Raw genomic sequence first — 15,212 nt, 5'->3', positions numbered from 1 at the left:
GGTGACAGAGGAACTGTGAGAGACGTGCCGCCGTGGTCCTCCGGCACGGGAAGTGTCTGCGCAGGCGCCCGTACTCGGCGCACAACACGAAGGCGGGCGCTTGTCAAAATTTCTGTTCCCGACCCCTCCGTCACTTGTGAGCTCGATTTCTCAGGGCTTTTACGCACATATCCCTCGTACAGACTTTTGTGTCTTCTTCTTGAGTATCTTCTTGCCATCCTGAAGCTCCCAATGTCGCAAATGGCTGAGGCGCACAAGACGAAGAAGCGGAAGCACGCGGCCGCGGTATTGGAGGACGGCGCTGCAGCAGCTGCCGCGGAGCCCTCGACGAAACGGTCGAAGAAGGACAAGGACGGGAAGGTGCACAAGCACAAAGTCAAGCACACCACGCACGCGCACCACAAAGGTGCAGCGGTAGCAGCAGCAGTAGACAAGAAGGGCAAGGGCCGCGCGACCGACGACGCGTTCCGCGTGGTGCGCGCGTCGCTCAACGTGTCCGTGTCGCCCGTGTTCGCCAACGACCTCCGCGGCGGCGTGGAGGAGATGCTCGACTCGATGCTCATGAGGTATGTTCTCCACTGTACGCCATACGTCAGGCGCGCGTGTATCTGTGTGCAGGAAAGTGACTGTGAAGGCGCCGTCTTCGTGTGCAGGTACATCCCGGCGCTGCGTGGGGTCGTGCTGGCGCATGACCGGCTTGAGTTCCTGGACAAGGTCGCGACGATCAAGGCGGACTGTCCGTTCGCGAACTGCCGGGTCGCGTTCGACGCGACGGTGTGGAGCCCGCAAGTGGGCATGAAGCTCTGTGAGTAGTACCAGCTAGCCATGCATGCACCTCATCGCTCGGCCGCTGACGCACTCTGCTTGGACTGGAATTTCAGCGGGAAAGATCAACCTGTGCTCCCCGGACCACATATCCCTGCTCGTGCACCGGACCTTCAACGTGTCAATACCCCGACATCACATCCCCACAGACTCGTACGAGTTCGAGTACGGCCCGGCAGAGAACGACCCCGAGTTTGGAGCAGGCCAAGAGAACGCCGTAGAGGGCGCCGCGGGTGAGGAGGGCGCGGAGGGACATGGGCGGATCGACGGTGGCGGACGCTGGGTGCACAAGAGCACCGGCACGAAGCTCGGGGACCCAGACGGCTACCTCGAGTTCACAGTCGTCGGGTACGTATACGTTTTCTAACTCCTTCCCGTGGCAAGAGCGTGCTGATGCTCACGCGCTCCCCGTGTGCAGACTGACAATCGCGAACCAAATGCTCTCTCTGGTAGGCTCGATACAGCCTGACCCTTTCTCTCCGGAACACGTCCCGAAAGCCGCTGTCACCACTGCGAGCGCCGCTGCACCTTCCCGGTCGGTGAGCGAGCGCGAGGTGGATGCGTTGATGGCGGAACAAGACGAGGAGGAGGAGTCTGACGACGACCTCGACCCGTTCCAGAAGCTGGGCAAGATGGCTGACGAGAACGAGCGGCGCGCTAGGGAGGCGCAGGAGGAGGAGGCGCGGAAGGAGAAGAAGCGGAAACGGAAGGAGGGGAAGGGACAGGACGGTGCCGCGTCGACGGGGGAGAAGAAGAGCAAGAAGAAAAAGAGCTAGTGCGGTAGTGTCGATAGATGAGTGGCGGTTTTGTCTTGGGTTGTTTCAGACTCTTCCCTGTGGTTAATCCGTATTTGCATCACGCTTGGGACGACAGAGAAGGGTGTAGTGGACTGGAGCGATGAAAGCATAGTCAATAAGTGCACGCTGTATATCGAGGGTAATCTCAAGTCATGATTGCGGCGAGTCGTCCGGCTAGCATACCGTAACCTTGAGAGCATATGCAGGGCTGTTAACCCCAAGGATCCTTGGCAAACCCCATCTCACCTGCCAGTACTAGTGCACATCGCTCTTCCAGTAGCTGTTCTCTCTTCCGTCCTTCTCACGATTATACCTCGACTCTCGCCTCACGCCCTAGTGCTCGAGTCGTGCGGCTTGAAGCTCTCGGCAAGGCATCAATCGCCGATCACTCCGCCGGGTACCCCCGCGCTGTGTCAAACTTCTGGATGCGACCGCTATGTGGCCCAGTGGGTTCGATCAGCCTCTTCAGTTTTAGTGGTAATGCGGGGCTGAAATTATGATATCGACCCTCGCGGTGGGCTAATGGATCTACTTTTCTTCGAACTTGTTTGCCGTCCCGACAGCAGCGCTGTGGCAAACGACTTGTAAGTTGCATCATTGTAGCGTGAGATAATATACATGCAGGCGTGAGCGTCGCCGTGGGTAGCTTAGAATCCATTACGATCTCCAAATCCTGAAGTGCCAGTGTCCTACACTCAGTCTATCTTCACTGCAAGTGCACGATCGATCTCTTCCTTCGAATGCTCCCAGACGCGTTCCCTGTCCTCGTCGGAGCCATAGTGTTTGGAGTTTCCGATGTCATCTCCATTCTCGTTTCGCCGGGAGAAGCCCTTCTCGGTCTGGAAGAGCCCATAGAGCACATACTCGGCACAGTCTTCCGGTGCCCTGGCGATCGCTTTGATGAGGTAGTTGAGCGGACGGAGAGCCCAGTGGGTGGCTAACACCAGTGGTGTGGCGACCATGCCGGGCCAGGCGTGGATGAACGCGATGTCCGGGATCTCCTTGGTGTAGTGCTGGGGAACAACGATATGAGGACGCGGCGGCAGTCACAGGGCAATCACAAGGCATACCTCGAACATCAGGTCGGTATAGGTCGGAGAGGTCAGGCCGGCCTTGGCGAGGTTGTAGCTCTTCTTCATGCCGAGATCATCCAGGTTAACCGGCCCGCCATGGCCTGCGGCGAGCACCGACATGACCTTCGCGTCCTCGCCAGCATCCTTCGCCTTCCGCACGAGGGGTAGGAGGTCGTATACGAACTTCCAACGCGCGTAGTAGTGCAGCCCGAGCCGCTTGTCGATGCCCTCCGCGGTCTCGTCGCGCCCATGCATGTTGAGAAGCCCGGGCGAGAGCACAAGGAAGTTGATCTTGGGAAGACGCTCGCGGAGGGATGCCGTGGTGGCCTGGATGTTGCGCATGAGAAAGACATCGCATGAGACGAACTCGTGTTTCGCCTCTGGCTTCGTAGGTGTGGGGAACGACGCGATGATTTCGTCCGCGGCGGACTTGTTGCGCCCAACGATGACGATATGCGCGTTTCCCTTTGTGTAGCGCGCGAAGGCCTCCGCGCAGGCGCGCCCGATACCGGACGTCCCGCCCACGAAGACGGCAACAGGGAAGTAGGATGGGGAGAAGGCTGCATTCGCAGCGCGCACCGCGGCGAGAGCTGGCATGTCAATAGCGTGCAGAGCGGGAGGTGGTAGTCCAGGTTGAGAGGAGACGCTCGATGATGCAGTTTATGTACCGGCCGTCCGCGTCATACACCGAGTCTCCAGAACGCGGTGGCCCTACATAGCCGGATTAGCGACCACGGCGCATACTTATGTCCGGAGCGATCCCGAGTGTTCTTGGTGAGACCTTCGCTGAGTAGTTGCCGATCGGAATCCCGTCTGTATACACTAATAATATAGTTGACTTACTGGCGCGATTGGACAAGGAACCGGTCATGGCTACATATATGTGGGCTGTGGCGACTTGAATTTGCGCATCGACGATAACCTACACTAACAGATGAGAACAGATAGGAGCGCTCTGTATCTCGTAGAAACGACACTGAACAGTACAACACAGTGGAAAAAATGAGTAGGTGAGTGTGCTGTGCTCGGAAGCAATACACCCAAATTGCTAATCACCCTGGAAGGCAAGTACAAGGGAGCGGCGGCCAAGAGTTCGCTCCGATACACTGGTTAAGCCACCCTAGTCCATCACGAAAGTAAGAGTCCCAACCTAGGTATATTTCGACTTCCATGGGTAGCATCACCATTCAAGGGACGCGGTAAGGGGAGTGCATGAGGGCGGTCGGCACGGCGTTGCGCCCACGCCTGAGGCGAAAGAAGGTCGACCTAAGTCGATTCAACCTTCGCCGCCAGCGCGCGGTCGATCTCCTCCTTCGTGTGCTCCCAGACGATCTCCCTCTCCTCGTCAGAGCCGTAGTGATTGGAGTTTCCGATATCGTCTCCTTTCGCATTCCGCCTTGAGAAGCCCTTCTCGGTCTGGAACAGGCCGTACAGCATGTACTCGGCACAATCCTCCGGCGAGGTCGCAAGCAGACTCATGAGGCCGTTGATGGGACGGAGAGCCCAGTGCTTCAGTTGAACAAGCGGGGTTGCGACTGGTCCGGGGTTAGCATGGACGAATGCGAGGTCGGGATTCTCTCTGACGTGGTGCTGCAAGTAAAAGGGTCAGGACGGAGACATAGTGAACACAAAGTAGCCTGACGCACCTCGAACATCAGGTCGGTATATGTTGGAGAGGTCAACCCGGCCTTCGCAGGGCTATAGCTCTTCTTCAAGCCAAGGTTGTTCAAGTCAACAGCGCCGCCGTACCCGGCGCCCAAGACTGACATGACCTTTGCGTCTTCCCCGGCATCCTTCGCCTTCCGCAGGAGCGGGAGAAGGTCATACGTGAACTTCCAGCGCGCGTAATAGTGTAGCCCAAGCCGCTTGTCAATGCCTTCTACAGTCTCATCGCGTCCCCGCAGATTGAAGAGACCTGGCGAGAGCACGAGGAAGTTGATCTTGGGAAGGCGTTCGCGGAGGGATGCCGTGGTGGCCTGGATGTTGCGCATGAGGAAGACATCGCATGAGACGAACTCGTGCTTCGCCTTTGGGTTGGTAGGAGTGGGGAAGGACGCGATGATATCGTCTGCGGCGGACTTGTTGCGTCCGACGATGACGATATGCGCGTTTCCCTTTGTGTAACGCGCGAAAGCCTCCGCACAGGCGCGTCCGATGCCGGACGTGCCGCCGACGAAGACGGCGATGGGAAAGTAGGCAGGGGAAAATGCTGCGTTGGCAGCGCGTGCGGCCGCGAGAGCTGGCATGGATGCTCGGAGCTTGGGTGTTTGGGATGTGGTTGTCGGAGGTGGCTGCTGGATGCGAGACGAAATCGTGATGAAGCGTGCCTTATGTATACTTGCTCACAATCTCAGATCCAGCGAGGAAGCGAAGCCGAATGACGCGGCCAACCGCCATGGTATGTACCGGTGTTGCGCGTAGGCGGCGTAGACGTCACCCAGTGTATACCTCGGCCGGATTTTGTTGCATTGTGTGTGGGTTCTGTCGAAATGAACGTGGCAATGGGGTGAACTCGAGTACGCACGTCTTTCAAAGTCAGATCCTGTAGCCGTGGGTCTTGCGTAAGGGAACGCCAGTGAGCACGGCATCCGCGGCATCAGAACACGTCCAGCGCTGATGAGTGCATAATCCTCCTGGTAGTACAGCTGTAGAGACATAATCTTGTTTGGCATAACCTTGCGAGTCGGGGGATGTGCAACATGGTGGTGAAGGAGAAGAGATGAGTTCCAGCTCGGGGTGGCTGTACAGCGTCAAGCACTCCCGGCGGTCTGCCGCCCATCACGCATGCTCCAAGTTCAGGGAACTACAATGGTATAGAGATGTACAAGGGTATAAGCACAGCCAACATCGCATAGAGTCGATAGATGTAGCGTAGCGTACACATAGATTACATGATTTCGTCCAATGTCATGTCATCTCCCGGCGCAGGCAGCTCTGGCACGCTCGTGAGCGTGGAACCTCGGGTCGTAGACCGCGAATTATACGGTCCTTGGGTCTGGTCAGACACACGAAGCGCCGACACGGACGAGCCCATGTCAGGCTCGGACGGAGCAGTGGGCAGCCGCGTCACCCTGGTAATCGTGGTCCGGGGCTTGATATCGTGTGGGACGGCAACTGATTTGTACATGTCCAACTCCGCACGAAGGTCATCGTTGTCCGCCATAACCGCCTCACGATCGCGCGTTGAGAGCAGAAGTTTCTGTGCGAGAACCATTAACAAGGGTTCACCACTGCATATGGATTGACGCTCACCTGCTTCGTCTCGTGAAGCTCGCGCCGGATCCGGTCCACATACACGATGCGTTGTGCGGGGTTATTATGGCCAAGGATCTCAGCGTTGAACTTGCTCAGTCGTTGTGCCTCGACTTCCGCTAGGGCGTTCTTCACAACGAGAGCGTCGACCTCGGCCACCAGTCCGTTGTATGCCTCCACATACTTGTCTGCTTCCGCGAGGTCAGAGCTGAGTCTGTGGCTCCAGCATTAGCGTCAGCGAACCTCGATGGATGCAAAAGAACGACGTACTGCTCGACCTCCGAGCGCAAGAACTGCTCAGCCTGCTGCGCCTGACGAAGGGACGCAGCCAACCGCTGTTTCGCCTGCTTCTCTTGCTGCACCATCTGCTCCGCCTTCACGACCTCGGCATGCGCATCGGCCCGAACAGCCTCAAGTTCCTTCTTGACAGTCTCCAGGCGTACGTTCGACTCCGCCAGTGACGCAGCCGCCTCTGCAAGTTGGGCTTGAGCCTCAGCTCGCTCGGTCTGGGCTTGTGCCAGAGACTCGCAGAGGTGGGTGCGAGCGGCCTCGGCAGCAGAGACTTCCTTTGTTCGGTGGTCAAGCTGAGCGCCGATGTCGTCCAGTTCCTTGATGATGACGGAGGAATGATACAAGAGGGATTCTTTCTGAGCGCGGTCGAGGGTGCTCCATAGCTCGAGATCGGCGCAGACGGATTCACGGAGCAGAAGCTCGGATGCACGCCGTTCATCTTCGACAGCAGCTGCAACTTCCTCCAAATCGCGCGATGGACCTTCCATGATTAGTGTATTGTCATTGAGCGCAGCGCGATAGTGGTCCGACTGCTGGCGGGCTTCGCGCAGTTCGACCGCGAGGAATGAGTTGTCTTCCTGCACTTGGCGGATCAGCCTCGCAAGCTCGTTGACCTGAGCGTCGCTGTTCGCGAGTTTCCTCTCCAGACGGTTGCTGCGGAGCTGCAGAGCTGAGGCCTCCTGTTTCAAGCGTTCGTGCGTGTTGAGCGCAACAGTCGACGAGGCGAGGCGGCCATACTCCTCAGCGACGCGCGAGAGCGCGGTCCGGTGCTGCTCGAGCTGCGCGACGAGGTTTTCCTCGGTGTCCTGAGCGAGGCATTCGAGCTCCTGGAGTGCCTCGCGCGCCGCCTTCGCATCCTGTTCTGCAGCCCGCAGCCGGTTCTCCACGTCCTGCGCAGCTGCCCGAGCCTCCTGCACCCGCCCATCCGTCTTGGACTTCGCCTCCTGCCACTTCGCCTCCGCCGCCTCGCGCTTTTTTTTCTCCATCCCCAACGCCTTCTCCAGCTCTGCAATCTTCCTGTCTCTCTCGCGCACCTCCTCCTTCCTCCGCGCCTCGACCTTGCGCGCGTCGGCGGCGTCGCCCTGCTTCGCCGCGAGCTGGTTGCGCTCCTGCTCGCTCGCCCGCAGCTTGACGCGGAGTTCGCGAAGTTCAGCTTGCTCGGTCGCACTGGTCTTCTTGAGTTCCTGGACTCGCGAATCGAGCGCGTCGTTCTGCTTCTTGAGTTTGTCGCACCGTTCGCTTTGCTCAGCGGCGGTCCTTTGTGCGCGGCTGAGCTCGAGCTTCAGTCGTTCCTGCTCGAGATGATGCTGGGGGAGGGTGTTGGGCAGGCATACATCACCGCGCGAGGTGAAGCCACTCACAGTTTTCTTCTCCTCTACGTGAATCCGTTCCAACTCCTCCAGCTTACGTTGTAGGATTGCTAGTCTGTCGGTGCTTGTCGTGTTCGATGTCCTTGTGGGTGGTCGATTCTGTCCTTTGGGAGGCTCTGTGTCATATGCGCCTGGGCCTGTTCACTATCAGTCCGGGAACGCTCTCTCAACCTCATATGAACCATGAAGCTCACCGGGTACGTCTGATGGCTTGTCCTTGTTGAACCGGTTCGTAGCTTCCAGAAATGCGCCTCTCTTGTACGCGTCGTATTCAGGATCTGCAAGGCATCAGACATCTAACAATATAGCAAACTGAGGACAAAATACCCTGGGGATCGTATGCTCCGGGCCCTGGAACTTCGGACGCTATGTGCAGAGGTTCAGGTTCAGCCTTACTTCTTGACCCACCATGGTGACTGCAAACCTTTAGCAGCCGGAAACCTGGAGCCTCTTGAGAACATTGCTTGTCGTTAGTCGTGAATAATTGTCGTGGCCGGTTGGAGCACTAGTGTCGTGGGGGTGGTGGTCGAAGTCGAAGTCGAACCAGACGCGTCGCGTCGTCGCGTTCAGCCTTACTCACGTGACCGGATTACTCGCGCGCCTATGTGGCTCAGCGAACTTTTGGCACAGAGACGGAAGTCTGACAATTACGGTTGTACGGGACGGGGAAAACAATGAGATTATTGCAACGGAGTACTAGTAATGTCCACATTCAATTGTAGCACAAAGATAAGAAGCAACAGCATATTGCCCAGCGGGGCGAGCCGAGATTCGACGAAGACGAAATGTTCCGTACCCAACGACCATGTCGACCATATAGTATTCGGTCTCCAGCGGTCGAAGTCTTCAGAAACTTCGCTGTTGTTGAATATCTTGCGCGCACAGGTGCACCGGCCCAGCAAGCTAGAATGTTGCGAAGAAAGCCACGCCTGCATCCACCTGTGCTTTCTCCGTGGACTTGAAATCGGCGAAGATAGGCGAGTACATCCACACTGAGAACGGCTGGGTATCCAGGAACCAATCCACGTCCAGCTGTGGTTGGGTGATGTCGTGCCTAAGAAAAATTGAAAATATCATACGGTCAGGGCAAAGACGAACAGTGAGACGACTCGGACACGCACCTTTGAGCCATGTGTGCCTTCATCTCATATTCGTTGTTCGGGGAGGACCAGCACCAGGCGCACACGAGATTCTCGTTCGGGTACTTTCCCTTCTCGCGGTTTTGCTTGACGATAGACACCTCAAGTGCTCGAGCTTGAGCAGCGTATTCTTCTGGCACGCGTTCCCAGTAACCTCTAACAGTGTCTGTCTCCGCCATGCCATACCCTTCATGACGCTGAAGGCCATGCTCCTGCTACACGCACATAAATAGACATTAATTCTCGGAATGATGTATGCTCATCGTTGAATATGCACTCACCGCGGTCCTCCAGTTGTGAATCTCCTGCCTCGCCAGCGTCCCACACAGACGGCATCGCAGCCTAGCGTCGCAGGCGTCCATCTCGGCAATTGTCACCGTATCGGGGTCCATTCCACAAGCCTTGATCACCTCGCGTCTGAGAAGATATCGCGTGTCCACAATTGAGTCTCTGGTTTGATAGAGCCTCTCTACCACTGGGACCATGTGGTAGGGGACGCTGAGGGCAGCGACTGCGCGCTCGTACGGGTCATTGGAAGGTCGCGTTGTTGGATCCCTGAAACAACGATCGTGGAGGACTTCCGGGAATCGAATCCGTTGTCCGTTGCTTGAGTGACAGTGACACTTGAATGCCACGAGTGCAAGGTCAAGGGGTTCTGGGGCGCTGGCCGCGTCGGTACCACTGAGACCTGCCCGCACGAAAGAACGAAACTCGTTCTTCCGTTCCTCCATCCATTTCATGACGAGCGGGGGGATCAGATCGGTGAGCTTAGCCATAATCGATTCTTTTGTCACATCTTCGGAATCATCCGCGAGGACGGCACGGACTTCAGGGAAGAGCGCGCAATCGAGGACACTGGCGTACGTGACAGGCACGTTCTTCCTGTCGAGTAACCATTGGGAGTGGATGTATTCGAAAAGGACGGCCTTGAGGTACGGAAGGCGGGCCTTGATCATATGGTTGAATTCAGCTTCGAGGCGATCCGCGCGAACTTTCTCCATGAGTTCGAAAACGGCATCGCGTATGGACTTCCAACCTACGAGTGACACCAACACATCAGCAAAGAACGTGACCATGAAGGAGAGCGACACACTTCTCTCGGTCAGTTTTGTGGGCCGGTTGACACCGTCGAGCGATGCAAGCCGGCTTATGGCTTGTTCACTCATTCTGTCAACCTCATCGCCCCATCCCTCCGCACGCAACTTCTCTAGGACGCTAGGGCCAACCGTGAGCTGACGTCAACAACCATATGGCACATGACTCACGCATCGACTCGCTCGTCCCTGAGAGCATCCTTCTCCGCCAACGTCTCCTTTTTGATACCTTCATGCCATTCATCGAGTGCGGCAGCCATCTACCCGAACTTTAGTACGTATTCAAGTTGAATTGAGAGAATTTCATACCTTGTGACGCTGTTCAACACTCGCAATCCTTTCCAGCACGAAAGCTCTTCTCTTGTCGGGTTCGGATTTTAGTAATGCGTTGTACTGCTCCGCAAGTTGGTCCACTTCCGCCTTCTGATACCAAAGGTAATAGTGCCTGCCACTTCTTGAATTCAGCAAAGAGACATGAGGACGTCGGCAGAATTGCGTACTCTTTCAAAGTCACAGCATTCAAGATGGACCTCTCCGAAGGAACAAGGGCACGAAATTCGCTCATGATAGCCCCGGTGGCTTTATAAGTATTAGATACCAGGCTGGTGACGACGTTTTCGGGACATGTTGAGCTTCATCGCAATGCTGTCATGGCATGGGAGACACTCACCAGTCGGTCTTACACGCCTTACAATATCTGGCCAGAAACTTCCAGTATATCATCACGTGCGAACCAGTCTTGAGGCATCCCTGCGATTGCAAGACGTGGTTAGGCGGCGACATGGCAGTTTCAGCGTAACCACCCACGTGACAATAGTTGAAGAAGAGGAAATTGGCGTATGCGGGCTCACTGACGCCCGGCGGGGGATCTGGGAGACCTTCTACTTGTTTCCGTGACGCTTTCCAGAAGGAGATCGCATCGCGACTCATGAGGAAATCCCTGAACTCTCGCGTCGTACGCGCCAGATTCAGAAGATCGCGCGGGTGGAGGAAGCCGAATATCTACGAAACGCAACGGGGAATGTGTCAGACATCGCAGCAGAGACTTGCAAATGTGTCTACTCTTACCTCAATCAACACGTCGAGAGGCATTCCGGGCATATCTTCGAGACCACCGCGTTTGCCGCGGATGTGGCGGTCACCACGACGCGCCACTGCACCATCGCTTTTGGCCTTCTTGGCCTTCGAGCCTCCGGCTTTGGCTTTGGTTGGTGCTGGCTTGGTGTCATCATCTTCGGTGTAGGTGACCTTGGCTCTCTTTCTGAGTCTCGGAGGCATGATGGGCAACGACGTGGTCGCGGTGGTTGGGGAGCAAGGTTTGAGCGCTAACATACACTCGGAACCGCCACTTATTGACCTCCTTCCAGATTGGGACATACCGCTACCACGTTAGGAAACCCGAGTCAGCGCCCATTCATTGTGCCCAGAAATGGAGTAGTTAGGTACCAGGTCGTCTCCGCAACATAACATCCTCGTAGAGTCAAGCACATCCATATCGCTTCCTTAAGTGGCGGTTTAAGTGAGGTAGAAGTCCACTTCAAGTTGCGGCTCTGCCATTCCGTGGCTGGTGCTTGACGAGCTCGCTGACATGCTGCCGCGTGTGGAATGTACAGTACACTTACGCCTAGCATGTCGGTGAATGTGGATTGCAAGAAGTATGAGGTCATCCCGTTAGGTGCAGAACCATGAGGTGCTGCGCAACGATTTCGGCTTGCCGCTGCTGCATCTAGTCGGTATGTAGTGATAGCAGGAAGGACACCAAGTACCTTAGCGAGGACGTCTCCCTTGTAATCGTCAACCGGCGACACACACACGCCCATACCAACATGCCACACGACTCTGATATGTCGCAGCCGAAAGCCTGTCTCGAGCCTTGCACTCCGTACTGACCAGACAGTGTTCTTCAAGCTTCAAGCTTGCGAAGCGGGTAATCGTTCAATATGCAAGAGCACGACACCGGTAAGTATTCTGAATAATCAACAACGCAGTCACGTCGCAGTCACGCTTGAACTTGGGTCTGACTAAGTTGAAGCACCGGCACCATGTTCAATTGCTGCTGGTAAGTCTGGATTGTCCGCACTGGGGGGTAGCCTCGCCATCCTGCGGATTCAACACAGAATTCTACGAACCTACCTTTGTATGTAGCCAGGTTGCTGCTAGACTCGCTCTCGCTGCTCTTCGTGGCCGATGACGCATGCATAGCCGCGACTCCTGGTCGAGGTCGGGTTCGGACGAAATGTTTAGCATTGCGGGGTAAGACGCTCGATAGACCAATAGGAGCGCGCGAGATTGGTCAGTCCAATCACGTGGGGCGAATGAGGCGCCTTGCGAGCGCGGGGCAAAAGCTGGGACGGCGGACGCGTTCGAGCTCGTAACAACGACCTGTCTCCTTTCCATCTCCATCTCCTCGACTCTGCTCTACTCCGTCAGCACAGGATGTCTTTCGCAGCACTCAGAGCCTCTGCCCGTCGTGTGAACGTCGTGGCCTCTTCCGCACGCGGCTCCCGCGTCGCCTTGCGCAACTCCGCGTTCCGCAAGTACTCGACCGAGGTCCCTCCTAGCGGCCCTGCGCCCAAGGGCAGCAACAAGCTCCTCATCGGTGGTATTGCCGCCGCAGCTGTTGGCGGTGCTGCCTTCTGGGTGTACGCCTCAAACTCTTCTTCTGCGAAGGAGGCCGGAACCGCGCTCAAGTCTGGAGCGCAGGCCGCGAAGGTTGCCGCCAACTACGTCCCGACGAAGGAGGACTACCAGAAGGTGTGCCAACTGACGTGCTTTTGACTGCAGGTCAGGCTTGATGCTGACCCCGTACCCGCTCAGGTGTACAACCGTATCGCTGAGGTCCTCGACTCCGCTGCTGATAAGGAGTACGACGGTATGTATCCATAATATCCCTCACCTGTAAGGGTGTATGTCAGTATTCATTCCTCGCCCTCTGCTAGACGGCTCCTATGGCCCCGTCGTTGTCCGGCTTGCGTGGCATTCGTCTGGAACGTACGATAAGGAGACCAACACTGGTGGCAGGTGAGTACCTCCATCCCACGCCTCCTGTCCGGTTTATCCGGCTCAGTCTCGCCCCCGCTGACATCGGTCTCGGTCTCCTCCCCGCCGCGCGTGATTTGCCTGTTTACCATGTGTGAACATGCAGTAACTACGCAACTATGCGCTTCGAACCTGAGGCCACGCACGGCGCCAACGCTGGTCTCAAGGTTGCCCGGGACGTCCTAGAGCCCATCAAGCAGGAGTTCCCCTGGATCTCCTACGGTGATCTCTGGACGCTGGCTGGTGTCACTGCCATCCAGGAGCTCGGTGGTCCCAAGATCCCCTGGCGCCCTGGCCGCATCGACGGCTTCGCCGCTCAGTGCACGCCCGACGGCCGTCTTCCTGATGCTTCTCAGGGTGCCGACCACGTCCGCAACGTATGTGTCATTCCCATGTTCCCTTTCCCATGGCACTGACACACCCGCATCAGATCTTCTACCGTATGGGGTGCGCTTCGGTATGCAGCATGTCTGAAAGAGTTCCATGCTAACCCAGTACCCGCAGCTTCAACGACCAGGAGATCGTTGCTCTCATTGGTGCGCACGCTCTCGGACGCTGCCACTCGGACCGCTCGGGCTTCGAGGGTCCTTGGACCTTCTCGCCAACGAGCGTGACCAACGAGTTCTACAAGCTGCTCCTTAACGAGAAGTGGGTCTGGAAGAAGTGGAATGGCCCCAAGCAACTCGAGGACAAGACGACACACTCGCTCATGATGCTGCCCACCGACTACGTCCTCACCCAGGACAAGTCGTTCAAGAAGTGGGTGAAAGCATACGCTGACAGCGAGGACCTCTGGTTCAAGGAGTACGTGTACTCACCTAAGGTGCCTGTGTACGCATGCTGACGTCCATATTCGTGTAGCTTCTCGGCGGCTGTCTCCCGTCTCTTCGAGCTTGGTGTCCCTACGCAGCAGTTTGTCGCGTCTGAGCCCTGGATCATGAAGAACACCGACGAGAACTGAGCGCATCCACGTGTGAGGCCCCGTCATGACATCTTGACCCAAAAGGTTTCGGAAGATCTTAGACCTCATATATAGAGGTCCAGCATAGACGTTCCTCAGGATGGTAGCTGGGCCGGCGGGCCTCGCAGGATATTGGAGGGGGTGCGGTCGTGCTAGGCGTAGGCGATGGTGGGGGAAGAGGGAAGGTGCAAGTGCTGTGCAAGGGGAAGGAAGGAAGGATCTTATTCGTGGTCTGCTGTCCTATTCTATTCTCTGCTCGCTCGCTGTTGTTACATGTTACTCTGTCACCGCACATCTGCTACCAGTCACTACAGTCCCCTTGCTTCCTGCGCTCGGCCAATCGCCGCGGCGGAAAGGCTCCGTTGGCTCGGCTTCGCTGCTTCTGCGTGCCGCAGCGGGTCACACAGGTGTCTGCGACTGAATGGGGCAAGGAGTGCGTGTGGGGATATGGGGCGGTTTGTGTTCGCGGCCCATCAGCAGGTGCTCTTTCGCGCGTCGGTTATGGGTGGGGTGTTCCCAAGGGTGCTGGCAGCTGGTTCGAACGTTGAGTTTGGGTTCGACGAACGGGTCTGTCGCTCTCCGGCGCATACGCTAAGGCTCCAAGTGGTAGACACTTTGTGCACGATGCGATCGTGGCGTACGAGGACGATGAAGTGGGCCAAGGTCCAAGGTCCAGGGTCACAGGTCGGACATGATGTGCGTGAACGTTAGAGTGCGGACGCTGACACGAGCTTGACACCGCCAAAGTCAGGCGACCTGGTGACTGTGATGCTGATAGTGCATCGAACCGCCAGTCCAACCGCAGTATTGTTCAATACTTCGGAGGTTGCAGTCTAGGCCGAGTTGGACAATATGCACCACCGTCCTGAGTGGCTATGTTTGAACACGACGACCTTGATTAATGATGAACTGGACGAGGTCGGGTGTCGTCCACTTCGAGTGCGAGTGCTGAGCTCGTGGTAGGAAATGCGAGCCTGAGAGTGCTATATGGGATGAGAGGATCTGGTGACAGAACGGTTGGGAGGTATGGTTTGCGTTTCCCCTTTGGTTGTGAGCTCGAGTGACAGTGCTTGTGTTGGGAGTCGTGTCAGTAGCACATTGTGGTCCGGCACACGCAATGTCGTCATTTGAATGAGCCCTTAACGTGTTGGATCGAGACCGAGCAACTGTTATACTGTATTCTCTCCTTACTGTGAGCTCTGCCTCCGACAGGGAAATTCCACGCCCCCATCATACACGTACCTGAGCCACGGGCACGAGAATGCCGACAAGACATGCACAACAGGTCTCGGTTGCAGAAGCAGTTAGCAGCATTCACCGCATGCTCGTGATACATCTCGAGGTCGTGTACTTCTGCGGAACGACTTCGCG

At 56.8% G+C, this 15,212-nt stretch overlaps 6 protein-coding genes across 6 annotated transcripts; 2 read left to right on the top strand and 4 right to left on the bottom strand.

Moving 5' to 3' along the window:
- The first annotated feature begins 125 nt into the window (after positions 1 to 125).
- L226DRAFT_610642 (uncharacterized protein) lies at positions 126 to 1,807 on the top strand. Its single transcript, XM_067686185.1, has 4 exons — positions 126 to 566; positions 654 to 805; positions 882 to 1,173; positions 1,244 to 1,807. The coding sequence occupies exons 1-4, from the start codon at positions 232 to 234 to the stop codon at positions 1,599 to 1,601; spliced, it is 1,137 nt and encodes a 378-aa protein (XP_067539380.1). The 5' UTR covers positions 126 to 231; the 3' UTR covers positions 1,602 to 1,807.
- Positions 1,808 to 2,254: 447 nt separating this feature from the next.
- Positions 2,255 to 3,298, bottom strand: L226DRAFT_532112 (NAD-P-binding protein). Its single transcript, XM_067680196.1, has 2 exons — positions 2,693 to 3,298; positions 2,255 to 2,635 (listed from the first exon to the last, which is right to left on the bottom strand). The coding sequence occupies exons 1-2, from the start codon at positions 3,290 to 3,292 to the stop codon at positions 2,318 to 2,320; spliced, it is 918 nt and encodes a 305-aa protein (XP_067539379.1). The 5' UTR covers positions 3,293 to 3,298; the 3' UTR covers positions 2,255 to 2,317.
- A 238-nt stretch (positions 3,299 to 3,536) lies between these two features.
- On the bottom strand, positions 3,537 to 5,401 carry L226DRAFT_481837 (NAD(P)-binding protein). The gene is made up of 2 exons (XM_067676949.1): positions 4,342 to 5,401; positions 3,537 to 4,285 (listed from the first exon to the last, which is right to left on the bottom strand). Exons 1-2 carry the CDS (start codon positions 4,939 to 4,941, stop codon positions 3,962 to 3,964), a joined length of 924 nt encoding a protein of 307 aa, XP_067539378.1. The 5' UTR covers positions 4,942 to 5,401; the 3' UTR covers positions 3,537 to 3,961.
- Positions 5,402 to 5,409: 8 nt separating this feature from the next.
- On the bottom strand, positions 5,410 to 8,129 carry L226DRAFT_481835 (uncharacterized protein). The gene is made up of 7 exons (XM_067676948.1): positions 8,033 to 8,129; positions 7,936 to 7,974; positions 7,803 to 7,886; positions 7,600 to 7,745; positions 6,218 to 7,545; positions 5,948 to 6,161; positions 5,410 to 5,894 (listed from the first exon to the last, which is right to left on the bottom strand). The coding sequence occupies exons 1-7, from the start codon at positions 8,067 to 8,069 to the stop codon at positions 5,583 to 5,585; spliced, it is 2,160 nt and encodes a 719-aa protein (XP_067539377.1). The 5' UTR covers positions 8,070 to 8,129; the 3' UTR covers positions 5,410 to 5,582.
- Positions 8,130 to 8,265: 136 nt separating this feature from the next.
- L226DRAFT_610638 (uncharacterized protein) lies at positions 8,266 to 11,149 on the bottom strand. The gene is made up of 10 exons (XM_067686184.1): positions 10,910 to 11,149; positions 10,649 to 10,843; positions 10,512 to 10,591; positions 10,342 to 10,443; positions 10,151 to 10,292; positions 10,013 to 10,101; positions 9,841 to 9,962; positions 9,029 to 9,783; positions 8,730 to 8,962; positions 8,266 to 8,662 (listed from the first exon to the last, which is right to left on the bottom strand). Exons 1-10 carry the CDS (start codon positions 11,117 to 11,119, stop codon positions 8,512 to 8,514), a joined length of 2,079 nt encoding a protein of 692 aa, XP_067539376.1. The 5' UTR covers positions 11,120 to 11,149; the 3' UTR covers positions 8,266 to 8,511.
- A 1,128-nt stretch (positions 11,150 to 12,277) lies between these two features.
- Positions 12,278 to 13,841, top strand: L226DRAFT_456844 (cytochrome c peroxidase; the record flags this gene model as incomplete). The annotated part of the gene is made up of 7 exons (XM_067675328.1): positions 12,278 to 12,595; positions 12,659 to 12,713; positions 12,781 to 12,862; positions 12,987 to 13,257; positions 13,311 to 13,327; positions 13,385 to 13,684; positions 13,742 to 13,841. 7 exons carry the CDS (start codon positions 12,278 to 12,280, stop codon positions 13,839 to 13,841), a joined length of 1,143 nt encoding a protein of 380 aa, XP_067539375.1.
- Between the last annotated feature and the right edge of the window lie 1,371 nt (positions 13,842 to 15,212).

This window comes from Lentinus tigrinus, assembly GCF_003813185.1.
Source record: "Lentinus tigrinus ALCF2SS1-7 unplaced genomic scaffold L226scaffold_5, whole genome shotgun sequence".
NCBI lineage: Eukaryota > Fungi > Basidiomycota > Agaricomycetes > Polyporales > Polyporaceae > Lentinus > Lentinus tigrinus.
This window is presented reverse-complemented; position numbering and strand designations above follow the sequence as displayed.

What these genes read in the sequence shown, in the direction of transcription:
- L226DRAFT_610638 (XM_067686184.1), bottom strand. Translation starts at nt 11,119, where the DNA reads ATGCCTCCGAGACTCAGAAAGAGAGCCAAGGTCACCTACACCGAAGAT. An exon ending in TCTTCTTCAACTATTGTCAC is followed by an intron (nt 10,592 to 10,648) that starts GTGGGTGGTTAC and finishes TTGCAATCGCAG; the next exon opens with GGATGCCTCAAGACTGGTTC. An exon ending in AAGGCGTGTAAGACCGACTG is followed by an intron (nt 10,444 to 10,511) that starts GTGAGTGTCTCC and finishes CGTCGTCACCAG; the next exon opens with CCTGGTATCTAATACTTATA.
- L226DRAFT_481837 (XM_067676949.1), bottom strand. Translation starts at nt 4,941, where the DNA reads ATGCCAGCTCTCGCGGCCGCACGCGCTGCCAACGCAGCATTTTCCCCT. An exon ending in ATACCGACCTGATGTTCGAG is followed by an intron (nt 4,286 to 4,341) that starts GTGCGTCAGGCT and finishes TTTTACTTGCAG; the next exon opens with CACCACGTCAGAGAGAATCC.
- L226DRAFT_532112 (XM_067680196.1), bottom strand. Translation starts at nt 3,292, where the DNA reads ATGCCAGCTCTCGCCGCGGTGCGCGCTGCGAATGCAGCCTTCTCCCCA. An exon ending in ATACCGACCTGATGTTCGAG is followed by an intron (nt 2,636 to 2,692) that starts GTATGCCTTGTG and finishes GTTGTTCCCCAG; the next exon opens with CACTACACCAAGGAGATCCC.
- L226DRAFT_481835 (XM_067676948.1), bottom strand. Translation starts at nt 8,069, where the DNA reads ATGTTCTCAAGAGGCTCCAGGTTTCCGGCTGCTAAAG. An exon ending in ACGTAGAGGAGAAGAAAACT is followed by an intron (nt 7,546 to 7,599) that starts GTGAGTGGCTTC and finishes ACCCTCCCCCAG; the next exon opens with CATCATCTCGAGCAGGAACG. An exon ending in AGCTTCACGAGACGAAGCAG is followed by an intron (nt 5,895 to 5,947) that starts GTGAGCGTCAAT and finishes GTTCTCGCACAG; the next exon opens with AAACTTCTGCTCTCAACGCG.
- L226DRAFT_610642 (XM_067686185.1), top strand. Translation starts at nt 232, where the DNA reads ATGTCGCAAATGGCTGAGGCGCACAAGACGAAGAAGCGGAAGCACGCG. An exon ending in CTCGACTCGATGCTCATGAG is followed by an intron (nt 567 to 653) that starts GTATGTTCTCCA and finishes CTTCGTGTGCAG; the next exon opens with GTACATCCCGGCGCTGCGTG. An exon ending in CTCGAGTTCACAGTCGTCGG is followed by an intron (nt 1,174 to 1,243) that starts GTACGTATACGT and finishes CCCCGTGTGCAG; the next exon opens with ACTGACAATCGCGAACCAAA.